The sequence below is a fragment of the Musca autumnalis genome, unplaced genomic scaffold (genome assembly GCF_047663935.1).
Source record: "Musca autumnalis isolate F117 unplaced genomic scaffold, ASM4766393v1 scaffold_4, whole genome shotgun sequence".
In the NCBI taxonomy this organism is placed as follows: Eukaryota; Metazoa; Arthropoda; class Insecta; order Diptera; family Muscidae; genus Musca; species Musca autumnalis.
Genome location: NW_027411977.1, coordinates 242020663 through 242037665, shown reverse-complemented (window position 1 = coordinate 242037665; position 17003 = coordinate 242020663). Strand labels below are relative to the sequence as shown.

The 17003-nt window shown below is 33.4% G+C and overlaps 3 protein-coding genes across 9 annotated transcripts in view; 2 read left to right on the top strand and 1 right to left on the bottom strand.

Annotated features, from left to right (window-relative positions):
- Positions 1–11980, top strand: part of LOC141403755 (uncharacterized) — a 33545-nt gene extending 21565 nt beyond the window's left edge. The window contains exons 3-4 of one of the 2 annotated variants that reach the window (XM_073986669.1): positions 1556–6099; positions 8868–11980. In XM_073986669.1, coding sequence (XP_073842770.1) covers positions 1621–3258 — 1638 coding nt within the window. In that variant the 5' untranslated portion in view covers positions 1556–1620 and the 3' untranslated portion in view covers positions 3259–6099; positions 8868–11980. Of the gene's footprint in view, positions 1–1555; positions 6100–8867 lie in introns of those variants that run through there. The other variant, XM_073986668.1, reaches the window with a different exon arrangement.
- The window catches only part of LOC141403759 (uncharacterized), a 567712-nt gene that overhangs the window by 317985 nt on the left and 232724 nt on the right, over positions 1–17003 (bottom strand). The window lies entirely within an intron of this gene.
- Positions 151–15493, top strand: LOC141403809 (uncharacterized). Its single transcript, XM_073986792.1, has 2 exons — positions 151–606; positions 13993–15493. Exon 2 carries the CDS (start codon positions 14019–14021, stop codon positions 15348–15350), a length of 1332 nt encoding a protein of 443 aa, XP_073842893.1. The 5' UTR covers positions 151–606; positions 13993–14018; the 3' UTR covers positions 15351–15493.

Genomic DNA, 17003 nt, shown 5'->3' with positions numbered 1-17003 from the left:
GATTTTTTTATTATAAATCGCTACAGTAGCGATTTTGTCTTTTTAAGGTAGCGATTTTTACGCAACATTGTTTGCTGTCATCACTTTTAAAGCAAACGAAAAATAGTATATTGCGCAGCGAGTGAAATATTCATACATTTAGAGGCCAGATAGTGTTCAAAATACAGAAGAGCATGGGAATTGAGATATTTTATTGAAGAAATGGATAAAAACATATATGTGCGATTTTTTTAAATGTCTCTCTTTCTGTGTAACAGTTGATAATTTCTGCCGTTTTTCTACATTTTCGTAGTGTTTTTCGGTCTTAGTCAGTGGAGATTTGTGGTGGTTTTCAACACAACTTTTCTGTAGCGATTTTTGCCTCGGAACAGTTGGCATCCCTGAACAACAATATTTGCTCTCAGATTCCAGCGTCTCTCGCTCTCTTTCATTACTCTGTCTCTTGTTAAAACGACAACAGAGCATAGTTTGAACGGGACCATTCTTCACTTCGTACCTACGCGTTATTTAGTTTTAATTTTTCGTTGAAGTTGATAACAAAATATAATAAATTAACAGTAAATAAGTGATATTAAACAATATTCCTCAGCTGACGTCAAAATCTAGGTATATATATATTAGTGTATGTATATTTATATTAGTGTATTATTAAAAAAGAAAAAATCTACCAAAGAAATCTTGTGAAATGTCAAAACAACGTAGACTGTGTTTGTGGATGGTAATGAGTGTGTGTCAGATGATTCGCTCTGGCAGTGTTTCACATTGGGGAAGATTGTATTCATTGGTGTCCAAATTAAATGAGAGAGAATTGATGGGAGAGTAAAGTCCCTATGTTAAACAACGGCTGACATGGCTTTCATTTGGATTTGTTATTCTCTGTTGTTACGACAACGTGCAGGCGTGTACATCAACGATTGTATTGAATGGTTTGAAGGAAGGCATATTTAATAAGGTAGTTGCAACGGTGACATATTAGTATTGAGGTAGATTAATTTCAACGATTTGAAACAACAATTAATAAGTGGTAGTCCTTACCACTTTTTACAGCTGTGGTTGGACATTTTTTTAAGTGTGTTCTGTCAAATGTGTTGTTTTTTAGAGCTAATGCAAAATATTTTACACAAAAATAGTGAACTGTCCATGTCAAAATTTCAAATCGTTATAAATACGACAATATATATATTTTTTAAATTCTTTTGCTAAACAGGTTCGCGGCTGCAAAAAAACAAAAAAAAAAAAAAAACGGATAGGTTAAAAAACGACACTCAAATTTTATTAATGAATTATTTATTAATACTATTATAATTATTTATTTATTATATTATGGTATATGAAATTTGTCGTACAAGCTTTTTATGTGTATAACAATCCCATAATAGGTACATACGTATGATGATGACTCCTTCCAACGTTCAATCCTCAAAAAAAAAAAAAAAAAAAAATTGTTGGCGATCCACTCGAGTTACTTCATTTTGTTATAAAATTTCAGAATTGTAATAACCAAACATGTTTTTAAAAAATGTGTACATATGAAAACTTTGTTTTTTGTTTGCAGCCATCCGTAACTACTTGTAGTAAAACTTTTTTCACCAATTGAAAACGAAAATATTCCAAGTAAAAATGTCAGATGCATTTTCCATAAAAACTGAACCATTTGACAATGATTATAAACCGGAAGATTCCAACATTGATACAAATACACTAAGCTACAATACAATAAAACTTGAAAATGTTAGAAATATGCTAAATGATATTAAAAATGAAGATGAACTAGACTTGGATAAAATGGAAGAATTTTTACAAGAGAATGTCGATGAATCCACAGTTGATATAATCAAAGAAGAGAACGTGGATGAAATGGACGAATTTTTACCAGAGAATTTACCTAGCAACTATTCACCGTCCATTACCCATGATGTACTTGACCATCAACATGTTACACAACAACATCTAACTACTACAACAACTCACGAGATATCCTTACCCAAATTAGAAATAACGGATGTGTACACAGATGAGGAAGATAGTAAAGACCTTGAGATCAATGGTGATACAGACGTTAATGTTAGTGATAATAAGGAGAGATCTCTTATTTTATCTGATCGTGTACATAAATGTGAACTATGTGCTAAATCTTATTCAGAAAGTATATATCTAAAGACACATATGAAAGAAAAACATCCTTCATCGGTAAATGCTAAGTATATCTGCGAAATTTGTAATCAAAGATTTACAACACAAGTAGGTCTTGTAGTGCATTCTTCCAAGAAGCACCCAGAAACGCATAAACCTACTGAACATAAATGTGAAATATGTGGTAGTAGTTATTCGGAATCTAAAAGTCTCCGGACACATATAAGAAATAAACATCCTTCGTCTATAGATTCAAAGTATATCTGCGAAATATGTTGTCAAAAATTTACCAAGCAACTAGGTCTTGATAGACATTATTATCAGGCGCATCCAGAAACTCGAACACCCACTGAACATAAATGTGAAATATGTGGTAGTTGTTATAAAAAGAAACAAAATCTAATTAGACATATGAAAAAAGAACATTCTTTGTCTATGGACACAGAGTATATCTGCGAAATATGTCATACAGAATGCACCACAGAAAAAGGTCTTGATATGCATTTCAACCGAATGCATCCAGAAGCTCATTCCACTAAAATTATACGTCCAGAAGCTAAATCTCGTATTAAATGTAAACTATGTGAATGTTCTTATAAAGACGTTAAATCTCTCCGGATACATATAATAGATAAACATCCTATGTCTGTAGATACAGAGTATATGTGCGAAATATGTCATACAAGATATACCACACAATTAGGTCTTGATAGGCACTTTGACCGGATGCATCCAGGAGCCCATTCTACTCAAATACCTGCTAAAAAATATAAATGTGAAATATGTGGTATAGGTTTTACAGGACGTACTAGTCTACGGACACATATGAGAAGAAAACATCCCTCGTGTATAGGTTCAACGTATATTTGTAAGATTTGTAATGTTAAATTTACCACACAACTAGGTCTTAATAGGCATTCTTACGTGAGGCATCCGGAAACTCAACCACGTGCTGAACATAAATGTGAAATATGTGGTCTTTGTTATAAACTATCATCATCTCTCTCGGAACATATGAGAATTAAACATCCTGCGTCAATAGATGCAGAGTATATCTGCGAAATATGCCAGAAAAGTTTTATCACACAAAGTGGCCTTGATAGGCATTGTAAAATGATGCATTAAACTATGTAGCCGGTAGCACTCGTCAAATCTACAGCAACAACTCTACAGAATGGACTCGCGGAGTATAACTGTGCGGAAATTTTTCATTTGTTGGGCCGATATATACATAAATATAGGACATGCAACATATTTTCGAAGACTTGTCACATTATAAAATCACTCAAATGTATACATTGAATAAAAATGTTAAAAAATATATATCAAAATGTTTCATTTATTGCAGTAGCTATTTAAGAAGTATTCCAATTTGATCTACAATAGAATCACGATAACTCGCAATTCATAGGTCCAGACAAATTTGGTGAATGATGTCACGGTCCACCCTAGAGTGAATTTCATTAAAACAATTTAATGAAATGAGATCGACTATGGAACTCGATCTAGGAACGCATAATTTCATGATATGAAGGAGTGGACCGACATGGTTTATCTTTGAACTTAAACTATGTTAGGACAAAATAGTATGAAGGCCAAATTTCGGGCCGAATTGGCAGATCCGTTCGAGATTTATCTTGCGCTCCCTCCACTACACACGGTGTCATAGGGGTTCTTTTGCACCTTTCAGGCTATTTTCTCAGGAAGTATGCCTCTTATGAAACTTGTACCGTCGTATGGGGGACAGCGAATACAAGTTGCTACAACAAAAATCAAAGCGATTCGAGAGCAGGTCCTAAACTGAACTTTTCCAAAATTTTGTGTGAGAGGTACACAAAGGAGTGGACCGATTGAGTCCATATTTAAACTTCATCTAAGTCTAGTAGAACTTTCACGATTTACAAAGTGCGGGCCAAATCGGTTACTCCCTTCAAGAGTTATCGTGCGCACAAATTTTCCGAACATTTTCGAACTTACAACCCATCTTCGAACTTAAACTATACATATATTTTTAATCTCTATTTCGCCATATTTTATTTCAACATACTCTTCGTGAAATCCTATTTGACGCTATGGGGCATTATTATATATGTTCTTTTACTGTGCGATGGATTTGAAAACGCAAAATAAACCAATTCCTAGACATTAAGTTCGGCCAGGCCGAACTTGTTATACCCTAAAGAAGACTAGACTAGACTAAGAAGACTAAATACCAAATTTCAGACATTTTGGTGGAATATTGAAGACACAACCTTCAAAATACGAAAAATCGGGAGTTACTTTTCCATGGTGGCTGTATGAAGGCGTGGACCTATACCGACAAATTTAAAGGGGAAGTTTGAGTACCCCCAACGAAGTCTAAATACCAAATTTCAGCAGTTTCGGTGGAATATTGAGGCCACAACGTTTAAAATACCGAAAATCGGGAGGTACCGTTCTGTGGGGGCTATATGAAGGTGTGGACCGATACCGACAAAATCATGGGGGAAAGTTTTATACCCCTAAAGAAGACTACGTACCACATTTCAGCCATTTTATTAGGATAATGAAGCTAACATCTTCAAAATACCGAAAATTGGGAAGTACCGTTCTATGGGGGGCTATATGAAGGTGTAGACCGATACCTACAAAATCCTGGGGGAAAGTTGTATACCCCTAAAGAAGACTACTTACAAAATTTCAGCCATTTTGGTAGGATAATGAAGCTAAAACCTCCAAAATACCGAAAATCGGGAGGTACCTTTCTATGGGGGCTATATGAAGGTGTGGACCGATATCGACAAAATTCTGGGCGAAAATTTTATACTCCTAAAGAAGACTACGTACCAAATTTCAGCCATTTTGGTAGGATAATGAAGCTAAAACCTTAAAAATACCGAAAATCGGGAGGTACGGTTCTATGAGGGCTATATTAAAACGTGGACCGATATATCCCATTTTCAATACCATCCATCTTGCAAGTAATAAAAACTTCTGTACCAAATTTTGACTCCCTTTCTATAAAATTGCGAGCTGTATCTTGATTTCAATAGACAGACGGACAGACGGACATTGTCAAATCGACATAGAATTTTATGCTGATCAATAATATATATACTTTATAGGGTCTCCGACGAATATTTCGATGTGTTACAAACGGAATGACAAATTTAATTATACCCTCCATATGGTGGAGGGTATAAAAATACAATTTTTACATTGATAGTTAATGCCAAAAATCTCCTCCTTGAAATTCAATCGTCACTTCTAGCTTGAAATTGACCGGAAAATACTATAAATCTGTTCGGTAAATCCAAACTATAACAGAAGAATACTTATAATAATTGAAGAATACTTCAGCTTCTCTAAAGCCACACGTTGAAACTTTCATACGAAACTTTCACACGTTTTGGGAGAGAGTGGAGCCCCCTCGTTCATTTTTTCTGCTATACAATTTTTCCCAAACCGAAACACAACAGTTGAAAGTAGTCACCACGAATTACATATTTTGCTATATAATAATTATTTTTCTTCACCGACAACTACTTAATACAATTAATTAATCTTTAAAATTAAATTAATTAATCTTTAAATTCCTTGAATTTAATTTGCCTTGTTTACCATTTTTGACAGATCGTATTGCGTCAAATGTTTCTATGCAGTGGTAATTCTCCGTTGCATTTACCTTATTAAATGTGCCTTAGATCAGCTGCTGCATCTACCTTTGTTGTTGTGCCATGTACAATAACACAATAATTGCTCCCAGATTCCAGTGCCTCTTTCTCTCTCTTTCACTTACTCTGTTGACACATCTTGGTTCTCTTGTTAAAACGACAACAGAGCATAGTTTGAACGGCAACATTCTTAACTTTGTACCTACTCGTTAATTAATTGTGAATTTTTTGTTAAAGTGTATAACAAAATATAAAAAATTAGCAGAAAATAAATGATATTAAATAATACTCATCAGCTCACATCAAAATCAAGGTATGTACATTTATATTAGTGTATTACCCCTTAAAAAAGAAAAAGTCTATCAAAGAAATCTTGTGAAATGTCAAAAACACCGTTTACTGTGTTTGTGGATGGTAATGAGAGTGTGTGTGTCAGTTGACTTGCTCTGACAGTGTTTCACATTGGGGAAGATTGTATTGAATGGTTTGAAGGAAGGCATACATATTTAATAAGGTAGTTGCAACGGTGACATATTAGTATTGAGGTAGATTGATTTCAACGATTTGAAGCAACAATTAATAATCACCACTTTTTACTACTGTGGTTGGATATTTTAAATGTGAGAGCAAATATAAATTTTGGAAAGTCATTTTACTCAATCAGGTAGGCTGTTGCTACTACATTATTTTATGTACCTTGAGTTTGAAGCAAGATCTATTTATAAGCATGGTACAATAATACAGGTAGCATTATCATGCCAGCTGATGGTAACATAATGTGTCAACTGCATTGAATTGATGTCAAATTTTGACACCTTATGTTACCAACAGTTGCCGATGCGGCTACCTGTTTATTTGTACCATGTTTATAAGACAACTCATTTATGGGCTAAAATTCTTCAATATGTCAAAATGTTTGTTTACGTTTTCATACAATTTATTCACATAACAAAAAATTTGACAGATTGAAACCAATCAGCTGGCTGTTCTACGCCACCTTACAATTTCATCATGGTTTGACAAATATTTAGGAAAAAGGCGACAATGTCATTCAGGGCAATCATGAATATTTCTCTCGGAATTTCCCCCACGGAAAAAATTAAAAAGTGAAATTCTTCTAAAAGCAGTGTTTTTAAACGTTGAAAATTAATCGAATCATTTAATTCTGGAATATTCTCGCCGAATCGGCAAAAATATTCCCTTTTGAAGATACACTGACTCAAACAATAGTCCGTACACCATACAACTGAAAATATATTTGATTATAATTCGAAAAATAATTACTCGATTCGAGTGAAATAAATGTTGTTTTAAAAGTACAACAATTCTTTATAATAATTGAAAATTAATAATTAAATAAACATGTTTTACTATAATTTAATACAAAAAACAAAAAAGACGTCAAAAAATTAACTAAAACAATTATCCGTACGGCTCAATATTCAGGGCAATCATGAATATATATTTCCCTCGGAATTTTCCGCACGCAAAATAATTTTAAGAAGTGAAATTCTTTTAAAGTCATTATTTTAAAACTTTGAGAACTACTAGAATCACTTAATTATGGAATATTCTCGCCGAATTGACACAAATATTCCCTTTTTTGATATAAATATGGAAATAAAAAAAAATGAAATTGGGGAAAGGGAATTTCGCGCGGAATTTTTATTCATGATTGCCCTGATTGTATAACGGTTATTTCATTTTTGTTGTTTTTATTCAATCGGATCATTGTCCAGAGAGAAATATTAATTTCTCTAACATAACGGATCTTTATTTTTTTGAAGCTGAGGTAAAATTAGACAATTTCCCAGTCTTATAAAGTACTTTGACTGAGTAATGTGTTGTAACAACTTGCAATAAGAGTTCGAAAGAAAAAGTTGTCTTGAAATCTCTAAAAATGTTTCTAGACCGAAATAATCTGTCCAATTGTGATACAAAATTACAACAAAAAAAAAAAAACGCGGTCACTCTCAATTGCCCCAGGTAGAGGTCGGAAAAAATCATAGACGCTCGATTGGGAAGAAAGATCGACCGGATGGTTAAGCTGGAACCAAAAACAAAGTGCCATGGAAATAGCTAAAATTATTAAAAAAATATGAAAATGTCACTTTAAGCGCACAAACGGTACGAAACATGTGACCCACGTAAAAAACCCTTTATATCGAAAAAGAACGTAAAACAGCGATTAGAATATGCCAAAAAATATGTAGACAAGCCTGGCGACTTCTGGAAATCAGTTATTTTTACTGACGAAAGTGATTTTAATATTATTGGGTCGAATGGAAGACGTTTTGTGTGGCGTAGAGAAAACACCGCATTGCAGTTAAAGAATATAAAAGCAACTGTGAAACACGGTGGTGGGTCAGTGATGGTGTGGGTTACAATGGCAGCTGGAGGAGTGGGAAATTTGGTGTTCGTGGAATCCACGATGGATAAATTTTAATATTTAAACATTTTAAAAGAAAATTTAAAAGCTAGCGCGACTAATTTGGGCATACAGGACGATTATCGTTTCTTGCACGATAACGACCCAAAGCACAGTTCCATGGTTGTTCGAGAATGGCTGCTCTACAACGTTAGGGAAGTGTTGCCTCATCGACAGCATAAAATAACTAACAAACAAATGCTGAAAGATGTCATTATTAAAGAATGGCGGAATATTTGTGCGGATGCCACCAAAAAATTGGCCTTATCGATGAAAAATCGCTTAAGAGATGTAATCGCTGCCAAGTCATACCAAGTATTAAGGACATCATACATCATGAAAATATACCCTCTTAAATACATATATCTACACTTTCATGTCCGTCCGTCTGTCTGTCTGGCTGGAGCGCACGATAACTCTCATACGGATCAATCGAGTCGATCCAAAATTTGGTTTTCGTAATATTTTGTCCAAACTTAGTATAAGTTCGAAGATGGGTTATATCGCTTATAGGGCCGTCATATTTTATAGCTGCAATGTTTTGCCGTGCTTATAAACAAAAAGTACCTCAATTTGAATTTACTATAACAAAAAATGTTTTTTTTTTTCAAAAACTTAAAATATTTACATAAGAAAACTTTGTTTTTTTACAGCTATCCCTAAATACTTTGTAGTAAAATTATTTTCCTCACTTGAAAACGAAAATATTCGGAGTTGAAATGTCGGAAGTTTTTTCAATAAAAACTGAACCCTTTGCCAAAGCTAATAAACAGGAAAATACCAACAATGATACCCATACACTAAGCTGCAATACAACAAAACATGAACATTTTACAAATATGGGAAATGATATGGAAGAAGCTGAGCTAGACTTGGATAACATGGAAGAATTTTTACCAGAGAATGTCGATCAGACCATAATTGATAAAATTAAAAAAGAGGACATGGATGAAATGGTGGAATTTTTACCAGAAGATTTACAAAGCTGCTACCCACCGTCATCACTTACATCCAAAACTGATGATTGTATGGAAGTTACTACCAATGGTGTAGTACACCATCAACATGTTACACAACAACACCCAAGTAATTCAACAACTCAACAAATATCCTTACCCAAATTAGAAATAGTTGATATGCACACAGATGAAAATGATAGTAGAGGCCATGTGATCAATGGTGATACAGACGCTAACGTCTATGACAATAGAGAAAGATCTGTAACTTCATCTTACCGTGAAGCTCAAGAACCTATTGAACATAAATGTGAACTATGTGATAGTTCTTATTCAGAATCTAAAAATCTGCAGGCACATATAAGAAAGAAACATCCTTCGGCAATAGATGCAGGGTACATCTGCGAACTTTGTAATCAAAAATTTACCACACAAACCGGTCTTAATAGGCATACTCTCTGGACGCATCAAAAAGTTCATTCCACACAAATATTAACCAAATATAATTGCGAAATATGTACTAGATCTTATACAGAAAATCATAATCTACTGAAACATATGAGAAGTAGACATCCTTCGTCAATAGATACAGAGTACATCTGCGAAATTTGTAATCAAAGATTTACCACAAAAATAGGTGTTGATAAACATATCTCTCGGACGCATCCAGAAGCTGAAATGCCTAGTAAATATAAATGTGAAATATGTGGTAGCTGTTTTGCGAAATCTCATAATCTCCTGGCACATACAAGAAATAAACATCCTTCGTCTATAGATTCAGAATATATTTGCGAAATTTGTAATCAAAGATTTACAACACAAATGGGTCTTGAAATGCATTATGCCCGGAAGCATTTCATTCAAACACCTGCTAAACATAATTGTGAAATATGTGGTAGTTCTTTTATACACGATCGAAATCTTCTGACACATATAAGAAAAAAGCATCCTTTGTCTATAGATTTAGAATATATCTGCGAAATTTGTAATCAAAAATTTGCCACACAAAAAGGCCTTGATAAACATTCTTACCGGATGCATCCAGAAATTCAAACGGCCACTGAACATAAATGTGAACTATGTGGTCGATGTTATGCGGATTCTTATGCACTCCAGGCACATATAAGAAACAAACATCCTTCGTCTATAGAGTCAGAGTATATCTGCGAAATTTGCACACAAAGATTTACCACACCAACAGGTCTTGAAATGCATTATACCCGGAAGCATTTCACTCAAATACCTGCTAAACATAATTGTGAAATATGTGATAGTTCTTTTATACACGATCGAAATCTTCAGACACATATAAGAAAAAAACATCCTTCGTCTATAGCTTTAGAATATGTTTGCGAAATATGTAATGCACGATTTGCCAAACAAAAAGGTCTTGATATTCATTGTAACAAGATGCATTAAACTAAGTCACCGGGACTGGAGTTGTACAATCTAATTCATTTGAAATATGTAGTTCAATAGCTCTTTTAATTGAACTAGTTCAGTAATCTAGTTCATAGTTTACTTTCCAGTTCAATCATTCGGGTCAGAATCGTTCACGGGCTCTTGATGAAAACACACACACATACACCAAATCGGAACAGACATTAGAATAGTATAATTAAACTGCAAAAATATTACATTTAGATAATTTTATTCCATTCATAAAGAAAGATTAAGTTTGTAAAAAGTTTAGTACGTCCTTTGGAAAAAATTGTAATTAGAATTTCACTTAAGTGGCTGACGAAAAAATCTTATGCTGTGTGTTTGTATAAATTATAACAGCGAAAAAGCTTAATATATGTTTCTTTTTTCCTTTTTTTTCTATCCAAAACAAGGCACATTGAATGATAATGCATTCGGCATATTACGATGTGTTATGTCAACAAAGTTCTTTATGTAGAAATTACTTTACTAGACACTTTACATTGATCCAAAACATAAACAAAACTCATTATATTACGAAGGCATCACTTAGCACAGAAAACGGCATCACTTTATTCATATGTGAATGACATGCGGAACTAGATTTTGAATCGTTCGTTCGTTGATCGTTCTTTGGGTGTCTTTCGGTCTGTGCTCAGTGAGCTATTGAACTGTAATGAACTATATCGACTGATCTAGTTCATACGCTCTTTTCAATGAATCGTTCAATTGAACTAGTTCGTTCATGAACTATACAACTTTATACGGGACCACACTCTAAATCTACATCAACGATTTTACAGAATGGATTTGCGGATTATGACTGTACAGAATGTGAAATGACAAACAGAAATTTCTCTTTCATTGGACCCAAAATCTATTTACCAGGGCCTGGATTCTTGTTCTATGAAAATTTGAAATTAAGAATATTTGCCTTATACAATTTTTCATTTGACATTTATTTCCTTTATACATTTTTTCATTCCAATTTTTCATAGAACAAAAATTGAGCCCAAGGTCACGTAACTAGCTCGACAACTCTATTTGGACCAACAATTCTTCAAGCTTCCAAAATGTTTGTTTACATTTTCATACAATTTATTCACAATAACGATAAAATTTACATATTAAAACCAACCGGCGTTTACTCAAAATTTGTACAAATTGTTACTGGCTGTTGTTCGTTTACTCTACAGTACAAAGGAATAAACCTTAGCCGATTACAAGAAGTTACTGGACTTGTACAAATTTGTAAAAATTATAAACCTATTCATATGTATGTATGTAGAGCTCATCAAAAAATGCCCACAATAAAATGTAAATAATTGAACTTTAGTTTTATAAAATCACTCAAATTAAATAAAATTGTTAATTAAAATTATCCAAAAGTTTAATTTTTCATTTATTGCAACAGCTATTTATGTAATGTACAATAGAATCACGATAATTCGTAATTCAGGGGACAAGGGCCTCAACTCTGTTTCTATGTAAAAGTGAAATGAACAATTTTATAAAGGAAATGTTAAATGAAAAAAATATATATAAACCAAATATTTTTCATTTCAAATTTTCGTAGAACGAGAATCCAGCCCCAGGCGAGTTTTACGAATTATTGGGAATTGCCATTTAAGTACAGTACACATTGTCAGTTTTGAATGACGATTTTTTGCAATTATCGATAACTGTCCAACCGTTCAGCAATCACAAAATATTTGGTGGTTGCATGATGAATGACAAAAATGAACGGCACCCTAGCAAGCAACAACAAAGCTGTCATTCAAAACTGACATAGCTTCGTTCCAGTACTTTTTTAATGATAAAAGTGTCAAAAGAGCAAACTGTCGTATATGAGTTCCACCATAGACTAATTAAGTAGAGACTACGAACGCTCTCATTTTTCATTCTCAACCAGATGTCGCACGAATCGATTTGGGGCTAGTCATCTGACTCAAGCCAGACTGGGGCTAGTCAAATGACTCAACTTCGAAAACAATTTATTTGTTTTTCTACCAATTAGGGTCTCTGTTTGCAAACTTCGCCACTTTAAAATGTACTTTACATATGAAATTAGCTATGCCACTCTTTTTGATAGGCATATATTTCGTAAATGTTAATATTTTTAGGAGTTTTCGTTTGAGTGAAACAATTAGCTTTCACTCAAACCATAAACATGCGTAAACGACATCTATGTCGCCGCAGATAAATGGTGAGAGCCATTCTTTGTCTCTACATTAATTAGTCTATGGTTTGAGTGACAGCTACTTGTTTCACTCAAACGAAAACTCCTAAAAATATTAACATTTACGAACTATATGTCTATCAAAAAGAGTGGCATAGTTAATTGCATATGTAAAGTACATTTTAAAGTGGCGAAGTTTGCAAACCTAGACCCTACTTGGTAGAAAAACAAATAAATTGTTTTCGAAGTTGAGTCATTTGACTAGCCCCAGTCTGGCTTGAGTCAGATGACTAGCCCCAAATCGATTCGTGCGACATCTGGTTGAGAATGAAAAATGAGAGCGTTCGTAGTCTCTGCTTAATTAGTCTATGCTGATAACAGTGTTTGCTCAAATTTTTGTTGTTGTGTACCGATTTCTGCCAAAACTACTCTCCGATTTAGCGCAACATTTAAAAGTGTTGTCATAGACTAATTAAGCAGAGACTACGAACGCTCTCATTTTTCATTCTCCACCAGATGTCGCACGAATCGATTTGGGGCTAGTCATCTGACTCAAGCCAGACTGGGGCTAGTCAAATAACTCAACTTCGAAAACAATTTATTTGTTTTTCAACCAATTAGGGTCTTTGTTTGCAAACTTATCCACTTTATAATGTACTTTACATATGAAATTAACTATAACACTCTTTTTGATAGGCATATAGTTGGTAAATGTTAATATTTTTAGGAGTTTTCGTTTGAGTGAAACAAGTAGCTGTCACTCAAACCACAAACATGCGTAAACGACATCTGTCTCGCCGCAGATAAATGGTGAGAGCCATTCTTTGTCTCTACATTAATTAGTCTATGGTGTTGTTTCTAATAGATTTTTCTTATTTGTTAACAGCTTTGTTCCCGTACTTTTTAGTAGTAAAAATCGTAAAAGAGAGAAACATTGTTGTCACACAAAAGTTTTTTCAAAAAGTTCTGGAACGCAAAAATGGAAAAAAACGTCGAAAAAAGCTGGAACAAATGTCAAGTCGTAAAAATTGTAAAAACTTTTTAGTTCTGTAACAAGGCTATTATTTTATCCGTTTACTTCACCGTCGTTTAGGGCTGCCATATCATCAAGCATTTTGCCCGTCACAATAAAAAACGTCTTATAATTGTAAAATTAAAATTAAATGTTGTTATAAAAACTTAAAAATATTTTTACGAAATCTTCGTTTTTCTTTTATGTAGGTCTGCATAATTTGTAGTAAGTAAAAATGTCGGAAAGTTTTTGTATAAAAACTGAAAATTCCAACAATGATACACTAAGCTACAATACAACAAAACTTGAAAATTGTACAAACATGGAAAATGATATTGAAGAAGATGAATTAAACTTGGATAACATGGAAGAATTTTTACCAGAGAATGTCGATAAGGCAATAATTGATATAATCAAAAAAGAGGACGTGGAAGAAATGGAAGAATTTTTACCAGAGGATTCGTATAGCATCGACTCACCGTCATCACTCACATGGAAATCCGATGATCGTTCGGAAGTTACTACTACAATAACTCAACAGATATCCCGACCCAAATTAGAAATAATTGATGTGCACACAGATGAGCAGGATAGTAAAGGCCTTAAGATCAATGGTGATACAGACGTTAACGGTAGTGATAATAAAGAAAGATACGTTATTTCATCTTCCCGTGTTGCTCAGATATCTACTGAACATAAATGTGAACTAAGAAATGAACATGCTTCGTCTACTGATAAAAAATTTGTCTGTGAAATATGTAATCAAAGATTTAAAACAAAAATAGGTCTTGGTTTGCATTATTACCGGACGCATCAAGGTGCTCATTCCCAATATAAATGTGAACAATGTGATAGTCCTCATGTAACCGAAAAAAGTCTACGTAAACATATAAGAGATAAACATCCTTCATCTTTAGTTACAGAGTATATTTGCAACATTTGTAATCAAAACTTTACCACACAAAACGGTCTTGATAAGCATTGTTACTGGATGCATCCAAAAACTGAAATACCTTCTAAACATAAATGTGAAATATGTGGTAGTTGTTATGGGAAATCTTTAAGCCTCCGCTATCATATAAGTAAAAAACATCCTTCATCTATAGATACAGAGTATATTTGCAAAATCTGTAATCAAAAATTTGCCACACAAAAAGGTCTTGATAAGCATTCTTTCTGGAAGCATCCAGAAACTCTAATACATACTAAACATGGCTGTGAACTATGTGATAGTTCTTATAAATACGAAATAAGTCTACATAGACATATAAGAGAGAAACATCCTTCGTCTATAGATACCGAGTATATCTGCCAAATGTGTAATCAAAGATTTGCCACAAAGATAAGTCTTGATAAACATTCCTACCGGAAGCATCCAAAAGCTCAAACACCGGGTAAACATAAATGTGAAATATGTGGTACTTGTTATACGGAATCTCATAGTCTCCGGACACATATAAAAAATAAACATCCTTCGTCTATAGATGCAGATTACATATGTGAAATGTGTCAGCAACGATTTACCACACAAAAAGGTCTTGATAGGCATTGTAAAAAGATGCATTAAATTATGTAGCCGGTACTTACGGATTATGATGGTACAGAATTTGTAATGGCAAACAGAAATTTCTCATTCATGGACTATGAATTATCAACAGTTTGTCACAAATATCAACGAATTGAAATATTAAATAAAAATGTTAATAACAATTATGTAAGAGTTTCATTTTTCATTTATTGCAAGAGATTTTTATGTAATAATCTCCAATTTCATCATTAATTAATCTTTAAAAAATGCCATCAACTGAAATTTGAACTAGTACGAAAAAGAAATGTCTTCAAAAAAGTGAATATACAAAATGTATACGCAAAGTGACAACCCATATGTAAAATACATATCGTGTAAAGTACTCATTAATGCATAACTACGAGTATAATAGTTGTGTCTGTTTACTTTTTCAGTAATAATTATTCAGTAACTTCTTTTCAGAGAGTAAGAGAGATTTTATTCTTTGATACGAAAATAGAGAAAAAAGTAAAAAGACAGCATTTAGTAAACTTTAGCAAGATAACAGTTGATAACCAAAACAAAAACATTGGCGCCAATGCATGAACGAAAAAATAACTCCAAAGCAAAGAAAGAGTTCTTCAATTTAAAAATAATGAATATCTTAATAAAATAATCAATAAATAATACTGAATCGTAATATTTATTGTATTTTTTCCACAAAAATCAGGTAAACATTGAGCAGCTGACCATTAGCAGATGATTAAAAAACAGCTGATCGAACTTGCTAAATGTTGCTGGGAAAAATTCTATCAGCAACTTTTAGCAATTTCTCAGCAAACAACTGTCAAAATTGTTCTCTCACTTCGCTCTCTTTTACTAAACTTTTGTGTAAAAAGACAGCATTTAGTAACATTTCGTAATAATTATTACAAATTACCACGTAAAAAGACACACCTATGGTCTGTTCCTTTACTTTAAAAATGGTAACAGTGGCAGAAAATGGTAAAAGTGGTAAACTGCTATCATATAAATTGTATGCTATTAAAAGTAAGGGAACACCTAAGAGGTTAAAAATGGTAAGAAATGGTAACCTCAGGTAAGTAAAGGAACACAGCTCTAATAATAATGGCTAATAGTACGTTTACATTTGCAAAATTCACTCTAAGCCAATATCAGGCAAAAGAAGATCATTGAAATCTCATTCACTTACACAATTCCATGATACAAATACACAGGTAGCCGCATCGGCAATTGTTGGTGACATTAGATGTCAACATTTGACATCAATTCAATGCAATTGACACATTATATTACCATCAGCTGGCTTGATAATGCTACCTGTATTATTGTACCATGCACAATACATAGCATGGCACAATTATCACAGTAGATCACTGTTAGGTAGAAATGCTCGGCCTCATACACAAAAGTGTAAAAAATACATGAGTCTCTCGCAATTTGCCCTCCATTGCGGTAGATGTATCGCGATCGATCAGCTGGGCTGATGCCTTAACCTTGGTAATTATAGGTGTGTACGATAACTTTCCCAGCAATAATTACTCAGTCAGCATAGACTAATAAAAATATAGACGAAGGAATACTCAATTTTGCGCCGTAAAGCTACTCAAACACGAAAACTCAAAAAATTTCGAAGACGTTTTTTGGGGAAAATGGCAATATTTTCTTGGATATTTTGTCTGAGGATATTGT